Source organism: Scyliorhinus canicula, chromosome 4, assembly GCF_902713615.1.
Source record: "Scyliorhinus canicula chromosome 4, sScyCan1.1, whole genome shotgun sequence".
NCBI lineage: Eukaryota > Metazoa > Chordata > Chondrichthyes > Carcharhiniformes > Scyliorhinidae > Scyliorhinus > Scyliorhinus canicula.
Genome location: NC_052149.1, coordinates 57,036,959 through 57,063,687, shown reverse-complemented (window position 1 = coordinate 57,063,687; position 26,729 = coordinate 57,036,959). Strand labels below are relative to the sequence as shown.

The following is a 26,729-nucleotide window of genomic DNA, read 5'->3' as shown; positions in this document are numbered from 1 at the left end:
TCCCGAATTTCACTTATTTGAGCCCCTCACGTCCTCTCTGGTTCCCCCTCTCCAATTGACACCATGGAGCGTGATGGCAACCTGAGCGTTCATCTCCGATATCCTCTTCGGATGTGACATTGCAAGGTTCTTGTTCTAAACAGCTGTTGTAAATTGCCACTGGCACGCAATATTCAGTGAGGTGGGGGGGGGGGGGGGGGGGGAAGTCCCGGCAGGATGCTCACTAATTCTATGTTAATGCATTTCCTTGAGGTTCCCGACTTACTTGGATGGGAGCCTCATTATTTCACTGGCGTGGTGTGTGAAATATCGGGAAACACAACCTCGCCGGCTAGAATCGTGTTTCCCGACTCTCACGAGACTTTGTTCCCGTATCGCCATTCTCGCTAATGGCTAATGCAGGCTCAAAATTCCGCTCGATATCTTTAGGATATTGGCCTTGGGAAATTTATTTATTCACACACCAAAAGGCTGGGCAACACACATAAGACTTCCTAGAATAACTGCCACATCGGCATTGGTTGATCTCACATCACAAACTATTTCAACATGTCTCAGAGGAGTGAACTTGTTTCTTTTGTGTGGTCCTCCTGGTCTCAAATTACACACTTTTTTGATCAATTTTTTGCAGCCATCTTCATCCATTCAGCTTTCTTGGATGACAACGCCTTGCACTTTGGGGAGAGCTTTGTGCTTGAATATCACCATCGGCTTTAGTTTTGTGTAATCCGCCATACAAAGTAAAACCAGTGTGAATAGCATCTTCTCATGGATGTTCGACTTTACAATAAATTATTTTTCCCCAGTCTTATTAACTAGTTTGCTGGCATGTCAGAGTTCACCGGTAGTTCATCCATATTTGCAACACAGGCCACTCAATATGCATTCTTCTCTCAATATCGAATAACACAACAGTGAAATTTGACGACTACATCATTGAGTTCAGGTGGCAGCTGCCGCAAATTTTTCATTTTCTGACAGAATACTTAATCACGCCTTTTCATAAATCTTGTGCACCATCTGGCGCCAGTCTCGAATTCTGAACAACCATCTTTCTTTGCTTCTCTGAGGGCAAAGAGTCTGATGGCTTCGTGTGCGATAATTGACCATCTTGCTGAAGCTTGTTAGCCCACTCTGTCATATTTTTCTGCCGTTTAATTTGAGCTGCATACTTACCATTCTTTCATGAAGACACCTTTTTCGATCATGTGGTACACATTGCTCTTGTCGATTGGCTGGAAGATTGCCACAATGATTGGCAGAGGAGAAATCTAAAGATCCCCACTTTTGCCTTTAAATGAATGAAGCATAGTAACTACTGATAAATAATTAATAACCACAACACAGTTTGATCCCTGAAAACCATGGCCGATTTTGACACGGGGTATGTGGAAAATCATATTTTGGGGTCGAAGGTCATGCAGCTTACTTCTACACGAGATTGACTTTTTCATGAGTGTATGCGATGTTACAGGTATTAAGCATCATTCTCTTTTAATGTAATTTTAATACATGTTTCAAGTGAAACGCATGAATGAATTGTAAAAGTCCTCATGGCCTGTCGAACTAAAAATAAACTTTTGTGTATTCAGGTTTTCAGAAAGTTGGTTGGTACCCAGGGCTAGTGGAGAAGTATTTCCAAGCAATACCCAACATCACTGTGGCAAACACTTCATGCCACATTCCACGTGCTGATGCTTTCCACATGTTTCGACATCCTATCACTGGTGATATCCCTTGGCCTGGGCTCATATTTGGTCTCACAGTGCTTGCCACATGGTGCTGGTGCACTGATCAGGTAAACCATGTCAGCCTGAAGACATTAACTGAGAAAATGTGATAACAATTGTCTACTTGATCTCCATATTGCTAGATTCCTGGCAGAGTATATTATTGCAAAAGCTAATTGCACAATTTGTTTTATTATGGAGTTCCGACAACTATTTTCTTTCCTTTTCTCATTTTCTAGCCACCTTTGGTTTTCTGTTTTTTGACACTCGTAACCATATGTCCATTCATCCATAATAAGCAGACAAGGAACTCACTTATCAGTGAAACCATAAGGACTTGCTGAAGTTTGAAGGAGCACACTTGGTTGTGGAGTTGGAGCATATAATAAACAGATCAAGATTCTGCATTGCATTGGTCTTCACAAAACTATGCAACTGAAATAAAGTGGCGCAGAGGCTGAAGTTGCACCTGGGCTGGGGGCAGATTGAGGGGCTTTTCATTTGTGAGGCCTTCAAGCCATCTTTAAATATTGTGGATACCCATAACAGGGTCAACTAGAATCGCTGCTTGTCTGTCCTATCAAACACTTCCAGGACAAAGCCCTACTCTTGGTTTATGCTGACAGTCACTTCAACTCCCTTTCATAGAATTTACAATGCAGAAGGAGACCATTCGGCCCATTGAGTCTTCACCGGCCCTTGCAAAGAACACCCTACTTAAGCAGTCGACTTCACCCTACTGTTGACTGTGAGCAGCCTCTAGCTTCACAGCTGAAGGCTATTGCTAATAAAGGATTGGCCTTGTTAGTTGTATGAGCACTTCACAGCTGCAGGTTGTGGTTGCTCCTTGCACCTGCTGGTGGCTGCAGATGCTGTTTGCTTCCTTTTCAGTAGCAGGAAAGAAGAACAATTTTTTCTAAGGTACCTAGGTCCTGGAACACTGGGTGAGTCCAGAAGGCAATCCAGTTTGAAGCAAAAAGACGCTGCGAGATCTGGTTCGTGATATTGATCCAAATGGGCCACCTTAAGATGCCATTGAAGAAATGCTTCGCAGAATTGCTGATGTTTTTGTTGCTGGTGTGATGAGTGCTGCATGTAACTGGCACGTCACCGCAGGTTAAACACGCTGGAAGTTAATGATGTTCAACTGCACCTTGAGCGCCGGTGGAATATGAGGATATCAGGATTTGGTTCTGGTGAGATTGGGCCGTGTGGGAGGGCCTGCACACCTGCGGCTCCTGGAGGGAGAATAGCACTGATACGTGGAATATGTCACACATTGATGGACAGACCATTTCTACTACAAAGTTCTCGACATGATAACACATTCTCAGGCTTATCCTCTATTTCTGTTGAGGAACCTGCGAGGGGTAATACCTTTTATTTTGTGAAAATGAGCTGATATAGTTCTGTATTGGTACCGATATGGAACGGTGACATTTCCTTGCTATTTAATGGTTAGTGTGATACATGGAATTTTGCAGAATTGATTTTCAAATCTTTGTTACTGTTGACTATTTAATAAACAAAATATTCTGAAGTTGCTTCTTGTGCCATGCCCCAGCTGATGATTATTACATTGCATTTCCATCAAACATTAAAGCCAGAGCAGTTTACCTGAACTGTAGAAGCGTCAATGCCATAGAGCCAGCAGCCAACAATTAAACACTCAAGAACTGGGCTTCAGCACTGGGAATATCCTCGTGACCACAGGGTAAGTATGTGGATTGGGGAGGGCACCTGATCATCGTCTCCCTAATATACCAGCAAGGGTCTGGGGTCTAGGGGCTCCTGATGGGCCGGGGGTGAGTGTGATGGCACGCATGTCGCCTTGTGTGCACCGTGGCATAAGGGATTGCCCTTATTAACAGGAAGGGGTTCCACTCACTGAATGTTCAACTTGTGCGTGGCCACCACCTCCGGATCGTGCCCGTTTGTGCACATTTACCAGGGAGCGTGCATTGCAGCTACATCCTGCGACAGTTGGAGATGATGGGTTGGCTCTTGGGGGATAAGGGATACCCACTGAGGTCCTGGCTGATGACGCCAGTGCGGAGGCCGGAGAGCGAGGCTGAGACCCGATATAACGAGGCCCATGTTGCCACCCGTGTTGTCATTGAGCAGTACGTCTGACTGCTCATAATGTTCTCACTTTGTGATGGTCTGTTGTGCCCTCCACAACCTGCAAAGCAGAGGAGCGACATGCTGTAGGAGGAGGATGCAGAGGGACATCGGCCTCATCTGAGGAGAAGGAGGTGGACCAGCAGTGATGGAGGGCAGGACCGTAAGACATAGGAGCAGAATTAGGCCACTCGGCCCATCGAGTCTGCTCCACCATTCAATCATGGCTGATATTTTCTCATCCCCATTCTCTTGCCTTCTCCCCATAACCCCTGGTCCCCTTATTAATCAAGAACCTATCTATCTCTGTCTTTTTTATAAATTTAGAGTACCCAATTTATCTTTTCCAATTAAGGGGCAATTTAACTTGGCCAATCCACCTAGCTTGCACATTTTTGGGTTGTGGGGGCGAAACCCACGCAACCACGGGGAGAATGTGCAAACTCCACATGGACAGTGACCCGGAGCCAGGATCGAACCTGGGACCTTGGCGCCGTGAGGCCGCAGTGCTAACCTACTGCGCCACCGTGCTGCCCCCATCTACCTCTGTCTTAAAGACACTCAGTTATTTGGCCTCCACAGCCTTCTGCAGCAAAGAGTTCCACAGATTCACCATCCTCTGGCTGAAGAAATTCCTCCTCATCTCTGTTTTAAAGGACCATCCCTTTAGTCTGAGATGGTGTCCTCTGGTTCTAGTTTTTCCTACCAGTGGAAACATCCTCTCCATGTCCACTCTATCCAAGCCTTGCGGTATCCTGTCAGTTTCAATAAGATTCCCCCTCATCCTTCTAAACTCCAACAAGTACAGACCCAGAATGCTCAATCGTTTCTCATCCGACAAGCTCTTCATTCCAAGGATCATTCATGTGAACCTCCTCTGGACCCCTTCCAAGGCCTGAACGTCCTTTGTTAGCTACGGGCCCAAAACTGCTCACAATACTCCAAATGGGGACTGACCAGAGCCTTATACAAGCACGGGGAGGACCCATAGGTGGAGCCAGAGGATGGAGGACAAGCGGCGGCAAGGGTCCACCATGCCCGAGGACCAGGGGGGCCTTCTTCTTCACCTGATTCTTGTAGGACAAGACTTTCTCCATCAGCTCAACCCCCCTTTACTCCTTTCCCCCTGCTCCCCCTCCCCCACATTCCCATCCTTTCCACAGTCCCCCTTCCCCCAATCTCTCCTTCTCAATCAATCCTCCCAATCCCTCTACTTCCCCCCACCGCCAAACCCTCCACACCCCCCCCACCCCCATTCCACTTTATCCCACCCATTTCCCTCTTTCCCTATCCTGTTCTGCCTGTTGTCTTTGAGATGCGCCAGCGTCAGGAGGGGATTATTCGGAAGAACTGGAGACCGCCATCATCTCCTTGGTGGCAGGACCCAGGTTGGCCTCCAGCACTTCCTCCTTCCTGATGGTGCCTGTAGGGTCCTAGGGGTCTCCCTGGGATGGAGGGGCAGCTGGAGTGAGGACATGGGCCATGCCTGGGACATGTCCCTCAGCATCTGGGAATGATGCTGAGGCCCTCAGCCATGATCTCGGACATTGTGCTCCAGGCTTTCCACTGCGGTGGTGGTGCCACGCATTGTTGGTATCATCTCCTACCCCTGAAGCAGGACTATTCCAATCGGCTACGCACTCACTGGAATGTTACTGACATCCAATCCTGAATGTCACGGCAGTCATCTGCGTCAGCTCTGGGAAAAATGTGTCCAAAGGCTCGGCATCTGACTGAGACTCTGCTGAGACCTGGGGTCCAGCAGACCACCGACTCCCTTGGATGTTTCTACCTCCATCCGATGTGCATCAGCAACTGTGTTGTGCTCACCAGATTGTGCCCAGAAACCTGTTCACTACTGTGTGGTGTGTGTCACTGCGCTGGTGGAATGTGGGGTGATAGCTGTGATGGTCTCCTCATAACTCTCCTCCGAGGTGGTCTCTTGGATGCTTACCTCTGTGGCACAGGCCAACTTTGTTGTCAGTGACTGCTCTCTCCTCAGTCCACCCTATGATCTGCAGCGTCCATTCCTCATAGACGGTGAGGATTCAAATGTTTGGTACTCCGCCCACCCCCCTCACCCGTCTTGACTCTTTCACACTTATTATGGGAAATCTTCTCCTGCGGGTCAAAGAGACGGCATTGCGAGTCACGTGATGGTCAGGTGGGGTCTATAGCAGATGGCATATGTGGGCACCACACCTGGACACGAAGGCGTTGTGCTGGTGGGTGCCAGTGGGTTCTGAGAAGCAAACACAAAAATTGGTAGTGGGAAGGGTGTGAGATGTCAGCCAGTGCATTGAGGTGGGAAGGATTGGGGGGTTTGGAAACTTGAGGGGTGGCAGGTGGAACTGATGGAGGAGAGAGGTGGTAACTTATCCTTGCAGCTCGGTGGAGGTCGTTGATACTCTTCCGACATTGTACGGCGGTCTTCCTGGTCATGCTGCCTACACTGACTGCGGCTGCCATTGCCTCCCAGGCGGTATTGGTGACAGTGTTTCTAGTCCTCAGACCCACTCGGACGAACAGCATGTCCCATCTCACATCGTCAGCGTCGAGAAGCTTGGGCAGGTTGGCATCCCCAAAGCAAGGAGCAGGTCTGCTTGCTGCTGTGCTTGTGTGTTGACTGCAAGTGAGTGGTGAGGAAGCGTTTAAAATCAGCTCTGCCTGATTTTAATTAGTGGTGAGGGCCTGTGACGTGAGTCCGGCAAGACAGCCAGTAATGGTGAGAAGTTTATTGGAGCTCATTTCCGGCATTAAGTGCCATTAAATACGGGCAGTGATTGCCAACTCGGCCATCGAGCAACACCCCACCAAACGTGGACAAAATCACACCTAAAATATTTCCATTAAATCGTACCCTTATTCACTATTGGTGGAGAGCTCAGACTCTCTTATTTATCCTAAATAGGATAATTATTAGATTAGAGATGATTGTTGGTGATAACAGCAGATGAATGGATCGCTGAATGAATTGGCTTTAAATTTCTATGTTACTTTAACAAGCATATATTAGCGATGTTAAGCATTTTTTCTCACTATTATTATCAACAGTAATTGCTGGCCTACTGGCACTGAAATTAAGCTGTGGGATGCTGAGATGCAAATGCTTACTTTGTGCATCTGACATTTTTCTCTTTTTATTTTCGTGGAAATGCTAACCCATTAAAATAAATAGATTCATGCCTCTAACTATGCAAAGAGGAACTCTAAACAAAGACATTAAGTGTTTGTATGTTAGTATTCCACAGTGTACATTTAGGGTGCCATTATGTCATAGTTTACCGTGTCAAACTTCATGACTATCAGAGAAATAAATCTTTCTAACTGCCAATTCTGTTAGATTTTTCACCCTCTCGTCTCAATTGATTGTGCCTCCATGAATTGCTCTGAGGCATGCCTGCTATTTTAAAAATGCCAGTAGCAAACTTGGTGGGGTGCCCACTTGGCCTGCCCATTGTAGCTGACAGGTGACTACTCATTGACTGCCCATTTTCAGGAATTGGGTGGCTATCAATTGAACATCGCTCCTGCTATAATAAATACTGCTTGCTGCTAATGTTAATAGATTCTAATGAGATGACAATTGTAAGACATATTTCTCAATTATTCAATTTATTTGTAGTTCTCTGTTTTAAATAGGTAATAGTACAAAGATCCCTTTCAGCAAGAAATCTTTCTCACGCTAAAGGAGGATCAATTTTGGGAGGTTACCTGAAGATGCTGCCTATGTTTTTTGTTGTTTGGCCAGGCATGATTAGTAGAGCACTGTATCCAGGTGCGTATAAAACTGATGTGAATGTCTTTAAAAGGCTTTAGTTTTAAACCATCATTCAAACAATTTCAACTTGCAGCACTTGCTTTGCATTGAATGATCAATTCAGTGTTAAAGTATTCTTGTGGTATCTATGTAATTCATCTATGTCAGTAAAGTCTTAGAGAGATGAATAACAATGATTTAATTTGATCTATTCAAGAGCGACAACCCTATTCAGTCAGTTCTGTGCGAATAGCACACCTGTCGATATCAGACAGATTCACAACACAAATGGGTTGATCATGTTATCTATGTTATGCATGGTTTTTAAGAGTTAAATAATACATTTACGTGAATTGTACAATTACTGACCTGAAACAATTAATTTCAACATTTCCAGATCAAGTGGCATGTGTGGACCCTACTGTCTGTGAGTCCATTTGTGGAGCCAGAGTAGGATGTTCAAACATTGCATACCCCAAACTGGTAATGGAACTTATGCCTGTAGGTGAGACTGTGCATTATTATCTTTTAGTTCTAGAAATGCATATTTATGAGCATTGGGCCTATTCTTTGTTCCTTGTCTCCTGCTTGGTATACATTGTCCTTCACTGGGCCTATTCACAAGCAAGACTATTGAAACTGTCAACTATTGATACTCACTCATAGTTAAATTATTTAACATCACAAAAGTTGTTTCCTTTCACCTTCTGGCGATGCACAATGTGAGCAAGGTGCCAGTTTTCTAGCAGAGATCAGACAGGTAAACCACTTAGTCCACTTCTGTAGCTCGTTGTCAGTCAACTGGCACAGTGCGATTTATCTTTCTTTTTTCTCACTGGAGGGAGCTACCTCGCCTCCATTCAGACTCTTTCATTCAGTGCAGAACTTACAAAATCATTGCTTTCCAAATGGGAAGAATTTCTTTTGTTTGAAAATTACAGTAGGGTTCATTAACTTTCCAAACACCTCAAAATTTCAGCACGGGCTCTAAATGACCAAAATCAAAGATTTTGTGAATTTAACTCTTCCCTGCCCTGCAGGAATGCGTTGGATCAAATAGTAAAATTAAGCTGAACAGTTTCCCTCTCTCTTCCACCCTCAACCTTTTCATGGCTTTTTTGGGGGGAATGGCTGAATTGCCTATTGTATAAGCTGATTCAGAAAGAGGCCTCATACATATCTGCCAATGGATGGTATTGCTTTAGATTTGAAACCATCAATACCTTTGAAGTTTGCGTTGACCAGACATTTAATTGGACCAGTCATATATATACTGTGGCTACAAGGGCAAGCCAGAGTCTGGGAATTATGCAGGGAATAACTCACTTCCTGACTCCCTGAACCCTGTCCACAATATACAAGGCACAAGTCAGAGCGGTAATGGAATGCTCTCTACTTGCCAGGATGAGTGCAGCTTCAAAAACATTCAAAACGTTTTACGTAATCTAGGACAAAGCAGCCCACATGATCGGCACACCGTCCACCACTTTAAATATTCACTCCCTCTGTCACTGGTGACAGTGGCACCCATGTGTACTAGGTTCATCAAGGTTCCTGCGACAGCACCTTCCAAACCTATGACTTCTACCACCTAGAAGGATAAGAGTTGCAGACCCATGGGAACATTAACACTTGCAAAGTTGTCCTCCAAGCCATGCACCATCCTGACTTGAAACTACGGGCGGGATTCTCCGACTCCCACCAGGCCGGAGAATCGCCGGGAGGAGCGGTGTGAATCCCGCCCCGACGCCGGCTGCCGGATTCTCAGGTGCTGGTGTTTCGGCGAGGGCGGGAATCATGTCACGCCGGTCGGCGGCCATTGGCAGCACCCTCCCCCCACCTCCGCCGATTCTCCGGCCCGCGGTGGACCAAGTGTCCGCCCGTTTTCAGCCATTCCCGCCGGCATATATTATACCAGGTCCGTACCGGTGGGACCTGGCTCTGCGGGTGGCCTGCGGAGTCCTCGGGGGGGCGCAGGTGGGATCTGGCCCTGGGGGGGACCCCCACGGTGGCCAGGCCTGCGATCGGGGCCCACTGATCCATGGGCGGGCCTGTGCCGTGGGAGAACTCTTTCCCTCTGCTCTGTAACAGTCCGCCATGGCTGGCGCAGAGAAGAACCCCCCTGCGCATGCACTAGGATGACGCCAGTACACGCTGGCGCTCCTGCGCATGCGCCAACTTGCGCCGGCCGGCGGAGGCCCTTCGGCGCCCGTTGGCGCGGCACCAAGCCCTTCGGTGCTGGCTGGTGCAGCGCCAACCCCACCGGCGCTGGCCTAGCTCCTGAAGGTGTGGAGGATTCCGCACTTTCCGGGCAGTCCGAAGCTGGAATGGTTCACACCACTCCTCGGCGCCAGTACGGCCCGCGCCGCCGGATAGCAGAGATTCCCGCTCCTGATCATTGTTTCTTTGCTGTTGCTGGGTCAAAATCCTGGAATTTCATAACAGCATTGTACCCACACCAAATAGACTGTGGCAATTCAAGAAGGCAGCTCACCACCCCCTTCTCAAGGGCAATTCATAGTGAGCAACAAATGTTGGCCGAGCCAGCGATACTCACATCCCACAAAATAATTTTTTTTAAATGGAGCAAAAACAGAAATTCACTTTCAACATAATGCCCAATTACAGATCCTATACTTAGTACCACCTGTTGATCTATACGCAGCAACGCCTATCGATCCTGTAATAATTCCAGGAGGCACAAAGTGAAAACCAATCTGGCTTATTTTAAACTGAAAAGAATGTTGCTACCGTGGCACACTAAACAAACGTCCCAGCCCACGACTATCAGGAATTGCTGGTTCGGGTCTGGGAGCTACATCTAAAGGTCCCATTAACAAGCCCCAGCTGGATGGGCTTCCACCCACTCACCACAGGAACTTTGATTCTGCGAAACCCGCAGGGAGATCAATCAGTGATCCCCATGGTCCTCGTGAGGGTTATCACATCCCCGCTCCCTCCAGTCCGAACCATCCCCCTCACTCCCGTGACGATGAGGCCTCTTTCGTTGTTTGGTAAAAGGCCTCGGATTGGCGGCAGACGGAGCCAAATCGAGGTCGAGAAGTAGACTGGGGATCGTCACTTCCTTGTTGAGGCTCATCTTCAGTGCTGAATGGCAGAATGGCTCTGGTTCCCCTATAGGCTAAGTCCCCTTGCCAAGGTAGTCGCAACTGGTGTCAGGGACCTTGTGTCTGCTGAAATTCTCTTCTCTGGAGTGGGTCCCCTGCTTCTCAGGTGGTCCGGGTGTTTTTTCACAGCCTTCCCTTGGATTTGACTTTATACGAAACCGAAACAGTTTTTTCCAGCACGACTCCTAGCATCCTTTGGGAGACATCTCCAGAGTTCCGCATAACGGAATCTCCTGTACTGCCGCCACCCCCCTCTCCTCTCCAGACCTCTGGTCTGCCACAGGGACAAAACATTTGCCAGAGTTTTTTTATTATCGAAAGACATGGTGGCGCACTGTTGCCTCGCAGCGCCAGGGACCTGTGTTTAATTCTGACCTTGGGTGACTCTGTTGACTTGCCACGTTCTGTGTGGGTTTCTCCGGGTGCTCTGGTTTCCTCCCACAGTACCTTATGTCCAAAGGTTAATTGGGGTTACAGGGTTACAGGGATAGGTTGGGGATGGGTCTGGATGGAGTGCTCTTTCAGAATGTGGTGCAGACTGGATGGGCCAAATGGCCTCCTTCTGCACTGTGGGTATTCTATGATTCTATTCTATGATTCTATTGTATGACATACAATGTACTCCTAGCCATTTTCGTTGGGTCAACCATAATAAGGAATATCGATCCCAGGAACGGGCCAGCGAAGTCCACGTGCACCCATACCCATGGTCTTCCTGGCCATTCCCATGGGTACTAAGAAGCCAAAGGTGGGAGCTTCTGGTTTTCCTGGCGCATGAGGCACTGCTGCACCAGATTATCGGTGTCTGTATTGAGCCCAGACCACCAGATCCTTGTGAGTATTTGCATCTTGGATACCCCAGGGTGTCCATTGTGTACTTTTGTCAGAATTAGGTGCTGACCTGGGCGGGGGACAACTACTCAGGCTCCCCACAGGACGATGCCACCTTCTACCCTCAGCTCTTGTCATTCAATGAGGAAGGTTTCCATGTCATCCGTGGGGTGTCCTCTGATTCCACCACTGAAGATCATAAGCTGCAATTTTATCAGTGCGAGTCCACGCTTGAATCTTCTTCACAGATACTGGCCAGGTATCCAGAAAGTTCAAGGTCATGATGGCTCCTTCCAACGGCAGCAGAGGGACCAAGCTTGTGGCCAGTGTGAGGTGACTCAGAGCATCTGCTTTGGCAATGTGAGTTCCTGGGCGGTGCTTGAGAGAGTAGTCATAGGCCGCTGACAATAATGCCCAACGTTGGATCGCTCAGAGGCGATGGGGGGAATCACTTCATCTTCTTTGTAAAGGCCCAGAAGGGATTTATGGTCTGTTATGATTGTGAAATGTTAGCCATACACATATGGGTGGGATTTTTTCACCCCAAAAATAACAGCCAGTCCTTCAAATTCAATCTGAGAATAGCGTCTTTCCATGTCTGCCAAGGTTCTGGATGCATATGCTATTAGTCGCTATGTGCCATCATCCCATCGATGGGAAAGGACTGCCACTACTCAATATGGAGAGGCATCACATGTTAATACCAGTTCTCTCTTGGGGTCATAATGAGCCAGGATGTTTGATGATAGTAACTGCTGCTTCATCTTCATGAAGACAATAAAGATTATTTTCAAGACATTATTCTGTGACATCTGCAATGACCACTTCTGGTATTTATTTAACAGTGTGTGCAGGGGTGACAATAAAATGGCCAAGTTTGAGATAAATTTCCCGTAGTAGTTTACGAGGCCTCGCAAGCATTTTAATCCTGTCGTTTTACAGGGTCGGTGCCTCTTTAATGGCCTTAAGTTTATCCTCCACGATGTGTAGGCCTTCTTTTATCAACTCGTTGCCCGAGGCAGATCACTTTGCTGCCTGAAACACACATTTTTCTTGTTTGAGATGGACACTTGCGTCAGAAAATCATCTCAAAATCTCCTCCAGGTTTTCTGGGTGGTCTTTTTATGTGACTCCTTTGATTAGTACAACATCTAAGTATATTGCCACCATAGATAGCCCATGGAGAATGTTCTCCATCATGCGTTGACAATTGGCACATGCTGACAAGACTCCGAAGGGCAGGCATGTAGATACATATAAACCCTATGGGTTTTAATCATCACGTACTTCCCGGATGATTTGTCCAGATCTAGCTGGAGGTAGGCATGGCTAATATCTAGTTTGGTGAAGGTTTGACTCCCTGCCAGTTTGGCATATAGATCTATGCGGGGCACGGAGTACCGATCTAAATGTGAGACAATATTAACCATTAGTTTGTCAATCCCGCAAAGGCAGATCGACTTGTCGGGCTTGGGCACCACTGGTGCAGCCCACTTTGCTAGCTGCACTGGTCATACTATCCCGAGGCTCTCTATTCGCTCCAGTTCAGCCTCTACTTTCAGAAACAAAGTATATGGGACTGGCCGTGCACTGAAATATTTGGTTAGGGCATCGAGGTCCACTGCTCCGAAAGAGACAATGCTGGAAAATCTCAGCAGGTCTGGCAGCATCTGTAGGGAGAGAAAAGAGCTAACGCTTCGAGTCTGATGACTCTTTGTCAAAGCTCCACTGCTCCCTTTATTCTACCAAGGTCTCCTTGGAATGCCTCTGGGTATTTGTCAATGACTTCTTACAGTCCACCGGTTCCTAGCATAAAAATCTGTGCCCAGTCCAGATGGATCCTCTGGAACCAGTTTCTGCCCAAGAGGCTGGTTCCTGATCCTTGTAAAACTATGAGCGGTCCTGCTCCCGGGTCACTGTCCGTGTGCAGTTTCCACATTATCCCCGTCTCTGCATGGGTCTCACCCCCACAGACCCAAAGATGTGCAGCATAGATAGATTGGCCACGCTAAATTGCCCCTTAATTGGAAAAAAACATTGTGTACTCTATATTTTAAAAATAAGTACAACTACGAGTGGGAGTCGGGCCTTCTGCCACCCATAGGTAACCGGGGTCATAGTAGTCCCCTCAATTTTCAAAGGCTCCCCTGTATATGTCGCCAAACTGGGTCTGATGTCTCACAGTCCTTAGGGCAAGATGCCCATCTGGACATGCCAGAAGGCCTGTACCCCAAAGATGGAGATGGCAGCTCCTGTATCCACCTCCATTTCTAAGGACTGGCCCTTGACCAAGAATGTTATTTTTATCGGGGCAACCTTACGGGTGATGATGCAGTTTAGTTACATTGTTTCGTCCTCTGTGCGCTGATAGACTTGCATGGCCCGGGCCTGAGGTGGATTTGGCTTCCGGCCTGGGCAGCACATGTACTGCTGATTCTGGCAGCCTTCCCTGGGTCATGTTCTTTGGCGACTTACAACAGCCATGAGCCTGATGCATGTTGTCCTCCAGGGAGGCTTGCCTTTTCCTCCTAGGCTTATCCAGCCGACTTTTAGGATGCCAGAATATCCTGGCTGAATGTTGAGTGGGTGATGGGTGAGGCACGTGGGAGCCTTCATTGGAAATTCCGGCTTTTCTGTCTGAGGGTCCTTCTGCAACCCGCTCCACTCCCAGCCTGAGAACACTTCTGTCCATCATCCCTTGAGGTTGTTGGGCCCCTTTCCCGGCATTCTCCATGGATAGTGCTAATTCTAAAGCACTTTTGAGGTCTAGTTAGAGTTCTGCCAACAAATCTTTTGATATTGCAACATTATTGATCCCGCGCATAACATCTCCATCTAGAATTGACTAAACTTGCAGGATTCGGCCAGCTTTCTTAATCTAATAAGAAATTCTTTGATGGGTTCCCCAGGGGCCCCCCAGCTGTGTTGAATTGGTAACGTTGGAAGATTGTGGACAGCTTTGGGTCATAATGGTTCTTTACGAGATCCACAAGCTCATTGAACATTTTAGTGTCGGGCAGCACGGTAGCATTGTGGGTAGCACAATTGCTTCACAGCTCCAGGGTCCCAGGTTCGATTCCGGCTTCGCTCACTGTCTGTGCGGAGTCTGCACATCCTCCCCGTGTGTGCGTGGGTTTCTTCCGGGTGCTCTGGTTTCCTCCCACAGTCCAAAGATGTGCGGGTCATGTGGATTGGCCATGATAAATTGCCCTTAGTGTCCAAAATTGCCCTTAGTGTTGGGTGGGGTTACTGGGTTATGGGGATAGGGTGGAGGTGTTGACCTTGGGTAGGGTGCTCTTTCCAAGGGCTGGTGCAGACTCGATGAGCCGAATGGCCTCCTTCTGCACTGTAAATTCTATGAATTCTATGATAAACTCTTAATAATACTGAACGCCAGGGCCCCACATGCTGTCAAAAGGATAACTATATGTCTGTTCTACCCTTCTACGCCATTGGCAATGAAGAAGTAGCATATGCGTTCAGCATACTGGGACCAGTCCTCCACGTCCACATAATAAGGCTTGAGCTTCCCAAACAAGGACATTCTTGGCTTTTTCGTTTTGATTTGTTTCTTACATTTGTTTGTCTCAGGGTGGCACGGTGGCACATTGTTTAGCGCTGCTGCCTCACAGCTCCAGGGTCCTGGGTTCAATTCTGGACTCAGGTGACTGTGTGGAGTTTGCACTTTCTCCCCATGTCTGTGTGGGTTTCCTCCCGATGCCCCGGTTTCCTCCCACAGTCCAAAGATGTGCAGGTTATGTGGATTGGCCATGATAAATTGCCCCTTAGTGTCCAAAAGGTTAAGGGTGGTTACTGGATTACAGGCATAGGGTGGAGGCATGGGCCTAGGTAGGGTGCTCTTTCCAAGGGCCGGTGTGGACTCGATGGGCCGAATGGCCTCCTTCTATACTGTAAATTCTATGATTACTGGAGTTGTCATTGGGGAGTTTCGAAAAGTCTGTTCTGAATCCCGTGCTTGATCTTCATCACCAATGTAATAATTCTGGGAGGTGTGCAGTGAAAAATCAAACTGGTTTATTTTAAATTGAAAATAAAGCCGCTACCCCCGCACACAAAACAAACGCCCCAGTCCAGGAATATTGGGAACTGCTGGTCCGGGTCTGGGAGCTACACTTAAAGGTCTTGCTAACGAGTCCCAGCTGGGCGGGTCTTCACCTGCTCATCACAGGATTCCTCGTGATGGTCATTAAACATACAAATTAGGAGCAGGAGTAGCCACTTTGTCCCTCAATGTGGAGATGCCGGCGTTGGACTGGGGTGAGCACAGTAAGAAGTCTTACAACACCAGGTTAAACTCCAACAGGTTTGTTTCAAACACTAGCTTTCGGAGCACTGCTCCTTCCTCAGGGACTTTGTCCCTCAACATTCAGTAAAATTATAGCTGATGTGATTGTAATCTCAACCCCACATCCTGCCTACCCCTGATAACCTCTCAACCCCTTGTTAATCAAGAATTTATCTAGCTCTGCCTTAAAAATATTCTTCACTCACCTGATGAAGGAGCTATACTCCGAAAACTCATGATTCCAAATAAACCTGTTGGACTTTAACCTGGTGTTGTAAGACTTCTTACTGTGCCCACCCCAGTCCAAGGCTGGCATCTCCACATCTTAAAAATATTCAAAGACTCTGCTTCCACTGCTTTTGAGGAAGCGAGTTCCAGGACTCATGACACTCTGAGAGAAAAAATTATCCTCTTCTCTGCCTTAAATGAGCGGCTGCTTATTTTTAAACTGTGAGCCCTAGTTCTAGATTCTCTGACAAGAGGAAACATTCTCTCCACATCCACCCCTCACGATGTTAAAGTTTTTGATCAAATCGCCTCTTACTCTTCTGATTTCTAGTGGATACAAACCTAATCTCTCCAACCTTTCCACATAAGACATCCTACACATTACTAGTATTGGCCCAGTAAACATTCTCTGAACTGCATCCTTCCTGAAATAAGACCAATTCTGTACACAGTATTCCAGATGTGGTCTCTCCAATGCCCTGTACAACTGAAGTATAACCTCCCTACTTTTGTCATAAATTCCCCTTACAATAAATGGTAACCTTCTTTTAACTTTCCAAATTACTTGCTGTCCCTGTATACTAGCCTTTTGTGATTCTGCACTAGGACCCCCAGATTCTTCTGCACCTCCGAGCTCTGTAATCTCTCACCATTTATATAACAAGCTTTTTATGCTTCCTGCCATAATGAACAATTTCACATTTGCCCACATTATGCTCCATTTGCCAGATTTCTGCCCACTCGCTTAACCTATTTCCTTTTATAGCCTCCTTACGTTCCCTTCACAATTTACTTTTCTACCCATCTTTGTGTCATCAGCAAATTCTGCAACCACGCCTTCAGTCTCTTTGTCCAAGTCATTTATATAAATTGTAAAACGTTGGGCCCCTGCAGTGATCCCTGTGGCACACCACTCACCACATCCTGCCAATCAGAAAAATATCTATTCATCCCTGTTTCCTGGAGTTAGCTAATCTTCAACCCATGCCAATATGTTACCCCCTACACAATGAGCTTTTATTTTCGACAATGACCTTTCAGGGGAGGTGGTGGCATAGTGGTATCATCACTGGACTAGTAACCCAGAGACCCAGGGCATTGCAGGGCACCCGGAACAAAATGGAAAAAATATGTGTTTCAAAGCTCACCTGCTTCTATGTCACATCAGAGGCAGACAGGCTGTAAAAATCATGCATGATTTTGGTCTTCCACTCCAATTCCCGTTTCCAGCAAGTTTGCCAGTCTGAGATGAGGGTGGAACTGGTTGGAAAAATTCTTGACTCCCGGTCTATCTCTGACAAAACCTAAGCTGTTGTGCTGATTTTTTGGATTATTAATAACAACCACAAATGCCTGCTGGTAGAGTCTTATTTACAACAGTAATTATACTATTTAATCCCTTATACTTTGTTGAAGTTGCTGAAAAAGATAGTGATTATCATTAAGTAACATTATCGAAATTTATGGGTTTCTTCAAATGTTCTGGATGTTGGCTGCCATTTCCCTCCCCACATACCAAAAAATTATTTGTGGTCTGCTTTTGTTTTCTTTGTTTACTTTGAACTAGGCTTGAAGGGGCTGATGATAGCAGTATTGATGGCTGCTTTAATGAGTTCACTCACCTCAATCTTTAACAGCAGCAGCACACTATTCACCTTGGATATCTGGCAGCGAATCCGCAGAAATGCCACCGAAATGGAGCTGATGATTGTTGGCAGGTAACTTCACATTCCAACAAGACTGATAGGAAACAAATACATGGGAGTATGAACAAGAATCACCAACTTAACACACCGCTGGGGGTTCATGTGTTATTTGTTTCGAGTGGGCCTTGATTCAGGCAGCAATTCGATAGCCGTGCTTTCGCCAAGACCAAGGGGGTGCTTCAGTATCATGTTCAACATGGACATGCCTGGAAAGGAGCCCAGGGATGTGCTTGGCACTTAGGGGTAGATTTTTAACTAGACAGCCAGAAGTATAATTGACATGGTAAATTGGACACACATTATAGAAACTGTCAGATTTTTATTTCCAGCATAGGCATGCCAGGTTGCCTTGCTGCAAGAGCGGTGCTGTGTTCTCTTCTGCCCTCATTTATTCTCATACATCTGCAGATAGCAGTTAGAAAACTTCATGTTGGCATCCGTTTTTTGGCAGTCTCCTTCTTCCAATGAATCTGGCCCATTTACACCCTTCAATGTTATTAGAACTGGATTTCTGGCAGGGCTTAGAGCAGTGCAATCAGGCATTGGACTTTCAGGTTGGGTACGATCCATCCGTGCAGCAGGCAGAAGGGCCAAATGTCCTTCAGACCCGGCGTTCATTAAGAAATGGGCACCTTTGCTCACCAATCTGATAAGGGGGAAAACCTTGCCTGATGCCGTCTGCAGCACTTCAGAGATTTTCTGGGGAGTGCTGAGTCGGGTGGTGGGCTTGCTGGTGGGGATGGGGAAGATTCATGGTGGCCTCGAGAAAGTGGAGCTAGCATGCACTATTCCCCTATTCCCCAAAATCCCATCCCGGTCCGAAACACTTTACAGGCATCCAATTTAAATCTGTTAATGAGGCTGATCTCTTTCAGCTGGCCACCAGTTCAAAGCTCCTCCAGAATTGGAGCAGGTGTGAAGTCGGCAGGAGCTTCAACTTTTCTGATTTGCATTCATTTTCAGTATGAATAGAATGGCAGATGAAAATCAGCCCACTAGTTATATTGTTGCTCTGTTTACTTGCTATAAATATGGCGGTTAATAAGGTCGCCTTTCTTAATCCTAATTATGAGTATGCTTTCAGAGTCGCCAGGTATCTCTCGATACCGCCACAAGGTTCAACCCAAATACCGATCAAAGAGCCAATACACCAGTTAGTTAGTTCAAAGTCAATACTACTTTATTTACACACAGTATGATTTACTCATGCACAATAACACTACAGGCGAAGCGATATCTATCACTAACACCGATACTTGATTTCGGGTGCCCACTTAGGTCAGAGGAACAATGGCTGTTGTTCGGATCTGAGGCTGTTGGGTTCGAAGAGGTAACAGGAGTACAGCTAAGATCGTCCGTCTGGTAGCGAGTGTTGAATTTGAACTTACTTGCTTCTGGTGATGCTGGTGGAAGGGTCTCTCCACTTGAGAGCCAAATCCAAGAGAGCGAACCTTTCGCGGGGGTTCCTTCTTATACTTGGAGAGGCTTCGCGTGCTTTTAGGCCGGCCTTAAACTTGGTCCCAATTAATTGGGCAGCTTCTTAATCATTGTCATCGATCTGAGCCAATAAAGGGGTGGGTGCCTTGATGGCTGGGCGTGTCCTAAATGGCCGTTGGCCTTGCTTTGTTTGTGTCTTTTGGTTGGGGTAGTGGCGCCGGACTGTCTGGAACAGTATTGGCTACCTGAGCACTCATTCTTTGTTTCCCAGAGTTGGGCCATCAATATGTAAATCGACCCAGAGTTTCGGTTCCGTCTGCAGACTGCCTTCCAAATATACATTCGGGCTCTGTGCCTGCTTGTTGCTTTACATTGTCCATATTTCCCTATAGGCTCTGCTAGTGTCCATTTTATACACTGAAAGTGGCCATCCCAGATGGCTACAATAGAATGGTAGATGAAAATCAGCCCACCAGTTATATTAGAGCTTTCAAACTGAAGTAAGGAGAATGAAAACTTCAGCATCACTGAGTTATAGAATTAAACTTCTGTACTTGGATCTAGTTGTGTGAGTGGGACAGGGAGAAAAGTTAATACATCCAGTGAGGATCCACCTGCTAACGCCCCGATGATTTACACATGCTGCCTATGATGTTTTCTCTTCTTTTCAAACTTATTCTACACCTGTTGACCATTTTCTACATTAAACTGTATCTGGTGTTTAATGTCCTTCTGGTTCAGGCACATATAGCTCATGCGAGTAGCTTCGGCTAATATAGGACGCTCAGACCACACTCACATCTGAAGCACAACTGGTGTTGAACTAGCTTCTTGCACCTATTAGTCACATGCTTGTATGTTTACTTGGTCTTTTGCACACTGTTTCCACCGTTTAGCACCAATATAGTCCTGTTGTAGCTTTAATATGTTGGCACTACATTTTCAGGTATGCCTGGTGCTGTGCCCAATGACAGGATTCGTTCCCCAATTGACATTCGTGACCCAATTGGATTTACACGACAATCAGACAACTTCATGGTTACCTAGTGATACCAGCTTTACATTCCAGCTTCATTTCTTTTAATTGAATTCAAATTCTCCATATATCTCCAACCAAGTGTTTGGTCAGTCCTTTTAACCCTTTCTTTATTGCCTTGGCACTTGGCATCCATTTTCCACAGGCCTATTCAGTGAAATGCCTTGTAATATTTTTCTTATTCAAAGGTAAATATACATGGAGGTTGTCATTATACATCTTTCACCATCCATCTTAATATGGTTGTTCAGGGGCGAAGTATTTATGCAACTGTTAGTCAAAAGGAAAGACATGAATCCTTTAGTTTTGAAAAACTCCATAACTGCAGGCACGAGGAACACTCATATTGATTAACTGGTTTACTCCACTGTCCTGTTTGCTTGTAATAATGGAAAGATCTCTTGAGTGTTTTTGCCATTATTAGCAAAGAGTCTATAAATAAAGAAGATGGTTGATGGACAGAAATGGATCAGCACTGAGACCTCACAGTAGTCAAATGGAACCTGTGCCTGAATGTTATTTCCTATTATTTATCATGGTTATCCTCTCCAGCAGGGGAAATAAGGCATTTTAATTACTTTTATCGTGCTTCTGCATTAATTTCTTTCTTTTGGCAGGATATTTATTATTTTACTAGTTGCCATCAGTATAGCTTGGATCCCTATTATCCAGACAGCAAACAGTGGCAAGCTCTTTGACTACATTCAGTCTATTACCAGTTGCCTCGCACCGCCAATCACCGCACTCTTCATTCTGGCAGTGTTCTGGAAGAGAGTCAATGAGCAGGTAAGAAGCAGCACCACATTTTCAGGTATGTGTGGTGCTATTCCCGATGATAGGATTTGTTCCACAAGTGCATTCATTAGTGACCCAATTGGATTTTTACGGCTGTCTGACTACTTCATACTCACTTGCTGATATGAGGTTTATACAAATTTATTGAGTTGAACTGAATTCAAACTCTCAATCAACAGTATTCTCAATCTTCCCTTTACTGACTTGATATCGGCAGGTGATAGGTGTTAGAGTTACAGATACTTTAAAAAAATAAATTTAGAGTACCCAATTTTTATTTTCCATCTGAGGGGCAATTTAGCATTACTAATCCACCTAACCTGTACATTTTTGGGTTATGGGGTTGAGACCCATGCAGACAGGGGGAGAATGTGCAAACTCCACATAGACAGTGACTGGGGGCCGGGATCGAACCGGGGTCCTCTGTGCCATGAGGCAGCAGTGCTAAACACTGCACCACCGTGCCGCTCAGAGTTACAGATATTTAATACTCCATAATGTTCAATCAGTTGAAGCTTGTCTTAAGTCTCTATGGGCGCGGTCTTCCCAAAAGGGAACAAAGTCCCCGAGCGAGCTCGTTTAGCCATATCATCAAACCCATTGGGATCATGTATCCTTTATCCAATTTCTCTTTTATGTATAGTAAGAAGTCTTACAACACCAGGTTAAAGTCCAACAGGTTTGTTTCAAATCACTAGTTTTCAGAGCACTGCTCATTCCTCAGGTGAATGAAGAGGTATGTTGCGGAAACATATATATAGACAAAGTCAAAGATGCAAGACAATGCTTTGAATGCGAGCATTTGCAGGTAATTAAGTCTTTACAGATCCAGAGATAGGGGTAATCCCAGGTTAAAGAGGTGTGAATTGTCTCAAGGCAGGACAGTTGATAGGATTTTGCAAGCCCAGGCCAGATGGTGGGGGGTGAATGTAATGCGTCCAATGTGATGTGTAATGAATCCAAGATCCTGGTTGAGGCCGTACTTGAATCCAACCGGGACCTTGGATTCATGTTGCATTACATTCACCCCCACCATCTGGCCTGGGCTTGCAAAATCCTACCAACTGTCCTGTCTTGAGACAATCCACACCTCTTTAACCTGGGGTACCCCTATCTCGGGATCTGTAAAGACTTAATTACCTGCAAATGTTTGCATTCAAAGCATTGTCTTGCATCTTTGACTTTGTCTATATATATGTTTCTGGAACATACCTCTTCATTCACCTGAGGAAGGGGCAGTGCTCCGAAAGCTAGTGATTTGAAACAAACCTGTTGGACTTTAACCTGGTGTTGTAAGACTTCTGACTGAGCTCACCCCAGTCTAACACCGGCATCTCCACATCTTTTATGTGTATGTTGGTATTTTCTGAGTGGATAGAATAGTATTCAAAAAACATATGGGGCAGAATTTTATGATACCCCACCAGTGGGATTACGGATGGGGAGGGCCTGTAAAATTCCCCGGACAGCATTCCCAATTTCCTTCCTAACCCCGGCCTGTAAAGCAACTGTGTGGTGGGTTGGGCAAGGCCTAGGCCGGCCTGCCCAGCCTTGCCCCAAATCAGCCCAAATGAGACCCTGAAGTGGGCAATTAATGGTCACTAAAAGGGCAATTTCCCTCCTGATCTCAATTTTAAGGCTGGCAGGAGGAGTTTAAAGGTAAGGGAATCCCAGCAAGTCACCCTGCTTGGGTGGGAAGGAGTGGATGATACCTTCAATGGCCTTCTTTCCACATCGAGCACCCTCCCTTAGGTCTGACCCTCACAAACCCCATCCAGGTTGCTCCCTTACTGCCTTGCCATAAAGAAACTCACCTCTCTGTCTCTATCTTCCCAGGTTTAATCTCTCCACCCTGTTGCAGGACCACCCCCACTTACCTGCTCCAGGACTTAGAATGTTGGACTGCTTGCCCCCATCCCACCCCACTGACTGCTGGTTTAATAGCAGCGGAGGCATGGTGGCCCCACCTGCCAATCTCCCACCTGATTAAATGCATCCCTGCCTCCAAACCCACCGCCGGGGTGGGCATTAATTTGTGCCCATTGACTTGAGGCCCTTTTCAGGCCTGCAAACAGGAATATTTCTATTTGAAATAAAATTGCAGGTCAGTAACATCACGGCAAATCGTACACAGCTATGTTCTTGCACAAAGAGATTGTGACATGATTATCCAATACGTGAAAAGTATTACATTTTTGCACTACGTTGTTCACAGTTACTCCCCAAAAGCACTCTTTACCTGGTGGCTGTCAACATCAGGCTGTAAATGATACACCTGCTTTTGAATTGTCCTTGCTGAAAATTAGATTTTGTAAAAGCAGTGGAACATGTTTTTTTTTACCTCACAGGGTGCATTCTGGGGCCTTATGGTAGGACTGACCTTGGGTCTTATTCGAATGATCATGGAGTTTGTTTATGGAGCGCCATCATGTGGTGAAGTGGATCAGAGGCCTGGCGTCCTCAAGGACGTGCATTACCTTTACTTTGCTATTATGCTATGTGGAATGACTGCAATCGTTATTACCGTCATCAGCATGTTAACCCCAGCAACGAAGGAAGAAAATGTACGTAACAGGCATTCAGAATTTTATTGACCCATCAAAGGAACTGCATCCTTTTTTATTTTAGCGACTGTGTATAAAATTGGTTTATTCCCCGTTTCCGAAGGGCAATCCAAACTCTTACCTGCCAGGGCAGCTGGGGACCTCCGATCCCCTTGGAGACCCCCACGAGTGTCATTCCATCTGGTCCCCATTTGTGGGGACCAGTACCAAATGGCCCTCGCCCTAAGTCCCTGAGGCAAAGGGATTGAATCCCAAAGCCTCAGTTACCTCAGGAATCTGCACATTAGAGTAAGACTTACTGCCTCACTCTAATATGCAGATTTGGTAAAAAGTGATCCATCGTGGCGGGATCCACCTTACAACATCTCCTGAGATTGTGTTGAATCTCATGAGGTGTTGCGAGCCGGGTAGATCCCGGGAGCGGGGTCTCCCGGCTTTCAGCGGCCACGCTGTGCTGCGGCAAGCTGCTTTTCCGGCTCAGTGTGGCCGGCGGATCGTGCCCTGTATTATTCTTTGGAATTCCTTATCCCCAAAGACTGTGGATGATTAGTCCTTGAGTATATTTCAGATTAACTGACAGATTTTCAGGCACAAAGTGAATGAATGGAGGATGGGGAGAAGGTGGAAGATCAGACATGACCTCACTGAATAGTGAAACAGGCTCATGGGGGCCATCTGGCTCTACACAGGCAGCCATGAAGACAGTATTCACGGAACCAGCTTGAATCAATCTATTCCGCTGTGAAATGGGATTTGGTATCACAACCAAAAAGATTATTAAATATGTTTTATAATCAGACTTTAGCCGCCACACAGTACTGAAACAGTATTGAATATTATGTTCCTCATCCATGAAGCTAAAGTGGTGCATTAACCCCCAAGACCCTAAAGCTTCACTTTTCTTTGTTCGTTACACGTGGAGAAAATTCTGTATTCCACAGCATTCCTGTGTGTCGTGGTAACGTCAACGGACCAGTAAAGGCCCAGGCTAGTATTGTGAGAACAGAGGTTCAGGTCACACCATGGGTTTATCTAACATCCATGGATTTCTGGAAGGCCTTCAATAAGGTGCTACACAAGTGTTTCATTACAAAATAAGCACACTTGGAGTAAGGGTTCGGATAGCAGAATTGAAATATATCTTCAAATCATGTGGACCTGTGCTGGGACAAGCTTTGTTCAGCTGTACATATAATTTATTTGGATTCGGGCTTTGGAGAAAAAAAAGCGGACGGCCATTTTTACAGGCAAGGGGAGGAGCGCAGTGTTAAATCCTGTAAAGGTCTTTGGGTTGGAATCCGACCATCATCCTGTCCACTTCCAGGTTCCTGCCACTTTGAACTCAGGAGATCCCATTATCAATAAAATATATGTATGTATCATGTATGTTTAAACGGTTAGATACATCAAGGGCAGCACGGTAGCATGGTGGTTAGCGTAAATGCTTCACAGCTCCAGGGTCCCAGGTTCGATTCCGGCTTGGGTCACTGTCTGTGCGGAGTCTGCACGTCCTCCCCCTGTGTGCGTGGGTTTCCTCCGGGTGCTCCGGTTTCCTCCCACAGTCCAAAGATGTGCGGGTTAGGTGGATTGGCCATGCTAAATTGCCCGTAGTGTCTTAAAAAGTAAGGTTAAGGGGGGGGTTGTTGGGTTACGGGTATAGGGTGGATACGTGGGTTTGAGTAGGGTGATCATTGCTCGGCACAACATCGAGGGTCGAAGGGCCTGTTCTGTGCTGTACTGTTCTATGTTCTATGTTCTATATATTTAAAATAAGCCAATTATATTACAGGTACAAGTTGGGGCTAAATTCTCTGCCCCTTGACGCTGGTAACGGGTTCCGTGACCGGGTGGAGAATTGGGCGTCCTCTGAAAATCAGGGTCCACACCCGGCACGGAAACAAACGGCATACTCCGGGGCCCCGCTGGGGACAGCAATGCGATCCTCGCCCCGCGCCAGCATTGGCATGCAAAAGCGGCATTTAAATGTGTTTAAATATCATTACCAGGCTTGATCCAGTATGCTCTGGGCCTGCGCGAGTCTCCACCCCTCTCAGGCGGAAGTGACACGGGTGTGGTTCATAGCAGGTATTGAAAAGCATGGTCTGGGAACCATGGCTTCTGAGGGAGAGAGGAGGAGGTAAGAGAAGTTTCTAAAAGAGTTTACGCACAGGAACAAAATGTAGTTGGGGGGTGGGGTCTGCAGCATGGAGCGACTTGCCGACAGTCTGATAGATTTGGGGTGGCCCCATTGGGGTCGGGAGGGATGGGCACAGACACCATTGCTGCGGTAGTTGCTAAAACAGCAACCATTTTGTACAAGTCACAGGCCCCTGGCTGCTCACTCCGCCAACTGCTTATTGTGTCCTATAAATGTTTACGAAGCTTCTTGTCATTTGGGAGCCCATCCAGGCCACCCCTCTGGAAACCTTCAGACCCAGCTGACTCATCAATGGGATGGGCATGGCCAAGCTCAATCAATGGCACAGCAAGTGCTGGCACTCCTGAGTGCGCTCATCAGAAGTGCAGCCCCACTACAGAGGAGGCAGGGGAACAGAAGAGGGTACCCCAGACAAAGGTCACATGCACCGTGACATTTGGCACCATCCCTGGCACACCGCCTCTCACAGGGCAGAGGCCTCGCCAGTCACACTATCGGCTAGCCCACTCTGCAGGACCGCCAGCAGTCTCCAAGCCCTACCTACCCACTGCACCCCTGCTCCCATCCATTCCACCCCTGGACAGGTTGTCAGAACTTTGTGTGTCACACACATCACACTGCAGCTACGTTCCCAGCAGATGCCCACCCACCTCGCCCAACCCAGGCTGTAGGATCTGCCCAGACACAAGTCCCGAAGCATGGAGTGGGTTGATAGCTCACCGTGACCCTCTCCACCACACAACCAGGTGCTACCCTGCTGGTGAGATAACACACAGTCCACCCAATGTGGACAGGCACAGTAAATGCCACTGTTGAGACAGGACAGGACCCACAGAACCTATTCCTGACAAGGGTTGCGGCAGCCACAGGTCCCCCTGTTGACAGGGATGGGGGGGTGAGGATGGAGGCCCTCCCCCGGTGCCACTCAC

General features: G+C 46.8%; 1 protein-coding gene across 1 annotated transcript in view; it reads left to right on the top strand.

The window, feature by feature from the left end:
• The window catches only part of slc5a9 (solute carrier family 5 member 9), a 98,163-nt gene that overhangs the window by 61,226 nt on the left and 10,208 nt on the right, over positions 1 to 26,729 (top strand). The window contains exons 7-12 of the mRNA XM_038794306.1: positions 1,593 to 1,798; positions 7,494 to 7,629; positions 8,009 to 8,116; positions 17,672 to 17,822; positions 20,901 to 21,069; positions 23,427 to 23,642. Of these exons, the coding sequence (XP_038650234.1) occupies positions 1,593 to 1,798; positions 7,494 to 7,629; positions 8,009 to 8,116; positions 17,672 to 17,822; positions 20,901 to 21,069; positions 23,427 to 23,642 (986 nt within the window). The remainder of the gene's footprint in view (positions 1 to 1,592; positions 1,799 to 7,493; positions 7,630 to 8,008; positions 8,117 to 17,671; positions 17,823 to 20,900; positions 21,070 to 23,426; positions 23,643 to 26,729) is intronic.